The sequence below is a fragment of the Monopterus albus genome, unplaced genomic scaffold (assembly GCF_001952655.1).
Source record: "Monopterus albus unplaced genomic scaffold, M_albus_1.0 scaffold166.1, whole genome shotgun sequence".
Taxonomy (NCBI): Eukaryota; Metazoa; Chordata; class Actinopteri; order Synbranchiformes; family Synbranchidae; genus Monopterus; species Monopterus albus.
The window spans coordinates 1,681,829-1,684,058 of NW_018128046.1; the positions used below are offsets into that span (position 1 = coordinate 1,681,829).

At 46.7% G+C, this 2,230-nt stretch overlaps 1 protein-coding gene across 2 annotated transcripts in view; it reads right to left on the reverse strand.

The window, feature by feature from the left end:
* Positions 1-208: 208 nt before the first annotated feature.
* Positions 209-2,230, reverse strand: part of LOC109968961 (cathepsin K-like) — a 13,996-nt gene continuing 11,974 nt past the window's right edge. For both annotated transcript variants that reach the window (XM_020615564.1, XM_020615565.1), the window contains exons 7-8: positions 2,061-2,169; positions 209-1,840 (exon numbers count right to left, since the gene is read on the reverse strand). In XM_020615564.1, coding sequence (XP_020471220.1) covers positions 1,741-1,840; positions 2,061-2,169 — 209 coding nt within the window. In that variant the 3' untranslated portion in view covers positions 209-1,740. The remainder of the gene's footprint in view (positions 1,841-2,060; positions 2,170-2,230) is intronic.

The following is a 2,230-nucleotide window of genomic DNA, read 5'->3' on the forward strand; positions in this document are numbered from 1 at the left end:
GGCATCCGAAGCAGATGCTCGAGCCACCTCAGCTGGCTCCTCTCGATGTGGAGGAGCAGCGGTTCTACTCTGAGCTCCTCCCGGGTGACCGAGCTCCTCACCCTATCTCTAAGGGTGCGCCCGGCCGCCCTGCGGAGAAAGCTTATTTTGGCCGCCTGTATCCGGGATCTTGCCCTTTCGGTCATGACCCAAAGTTCATGACCATTGGTGAGAGTCGGAACGTAGATTGACCAGTAAATCGAGAGCTTCGCCTTACAGCTCAGCTCCTTCTTCACCATGACGGTTGACTCAACTTGACTTGCCTGATTTGTGTTTTCATCAGCCAAATGGGGTTTGTACTTGGTGCTATTTTTGGTATCACCTCTGTCAAGCTTCCAAGCAAACAAAGGTGGTACTAAATGGTGACATTTAAACGCTGCAGACTAGCTGCTTATCAGAGAAATCATGGCACAAACCTGCGAGATGTGCTGGAACAAAGAAAGCACCATTTTTAGAAGCAATGTTATTTAACACTAACCACTACTTTACTGTACTAACTAAAAACAGCCACATACTGAGAATCAAGAACAGCATCCCTTCAGTGTTGCTGACAACATCACGTCAGTGTAATGCGGTGTTGCTATGACAACCAGCTACACCGAGAGGGGACCATCTGCAGCGATAAACCAGGCACCCAGGTACCGAAAGTGAGTAGAGTTAACCTGAGTTGGTACCAGGCGATGGAAAAGCAGCTTTAGAGACAGACAGCCACCCACGTTCACTCTTATAGTGAACTGGACTGTCTGAAGAAGCTGGAGTACACGGAGGGAACCCACGCAGGCACAAGGAGAACATGCTAACTCCACAAAGGCACCTGGTCCGGGGGCTCAAACCCAGAACCTTCGTGCTGTGAGGCGACAGTGCTAACCACTGCTCCACCCGGTGACCTGATATAGTTTAGTTTTCAGGGGCCTGCAGGTGGCTGGGATTGGCTCCAGCCCCCCGTGACCCCGTTTGGGACTAAGCGGTTTGGAAAATGGATGGATGGATGGATGGGCCTGCTAGTTAATATTTTGTTTCACTACTGGGTACATTTACAACTCAGAGTGTTTAAGCCAAAATTTGCATCTGACATGATCAAGTAAAAATTTTACAGTTATAAAGGAACTGATTCTGTGTCAACAGGAAAGGATCAGCCTCCACTGACAGCTTCCACACAAACTGTAATTAAAACTAGAGACTGGAACTAGCTCAGACTACCAGCCAAACACAGTAAAATGTTGGTTGTGCCTGGTGGGTTTGTAGATTAAAATTGGCACGTTGCACAAAACCAATCAGTGTTGTGGGTAAAGGCTCTTAACACCATGGCCTGGGGGTGCCTAAAGCTGTATGTGATTCTTTGTGGGGCCGACCATCACTGAGATCTGCTGCTTTGAGAATAAAAGTGCAAAGACTTCAGGGGTTCAAAGTGCTTCAAATAACTCAAGTAACATCCTCATCAGACTTTTTAGGGTGCCTCAATCCAAGAGTCTAACATTTATCTCTTTTCATTCCAGAAAAGTTCAATTTGAATTAGTTTTTATTGTACAGTAATTCAAAAATGTGGGTGTTGTTGGGGGAGAAAAAGCATAAACATGTATTTTTTTGTTGTTGCTTTAGTTTTTAAATAAATTCTGTACATTTTTAAGGGTAGGTTTTGTGTGTAGTAGTCAAAGCTGTTGTCCCTTGTTGTCCCTTCCTCTGAGCTCCACCATGGTCCCCTCACATGATGGGGTAACTGGCCAGATTGGCAATGCCACAGAGGTTGCCACGGTTTCGTTCCATCAGGATGTAACCATTCTTGCCCCAGCTCTTGCCCCAGCTATCATGAAAAGACAAAAGACGGCAACAGAGATGGAAAGAAAGAAATATGAGCAATGTTGAGCATCGCCAGGAGTCAAACAGCCTCTCATGTCATCAGTTTGTCATCAACACAGCTGGCAGATGCATCAAACCGGTGTTACAACAACAAACAACCTGTTGTTTCATTTTGGCAGCCTTATGAGCCACCTGATGCCCTTCAGACAGGTGATGTGTCCCACCTGTTCTTGATGATCCAGTACTTCTTCCCTTTGGGGGTCACTCCATAGCCCACTGCCAGCACAGCATGATTGATGTCTTCTTTGTTACAGTTGGGGTCGAAGTAAACACCTGGGCATGTGACAGAGGAAGAGAGAGTGAGGAGGAGAAGCTCAGCAGGACGTGTGTCAGT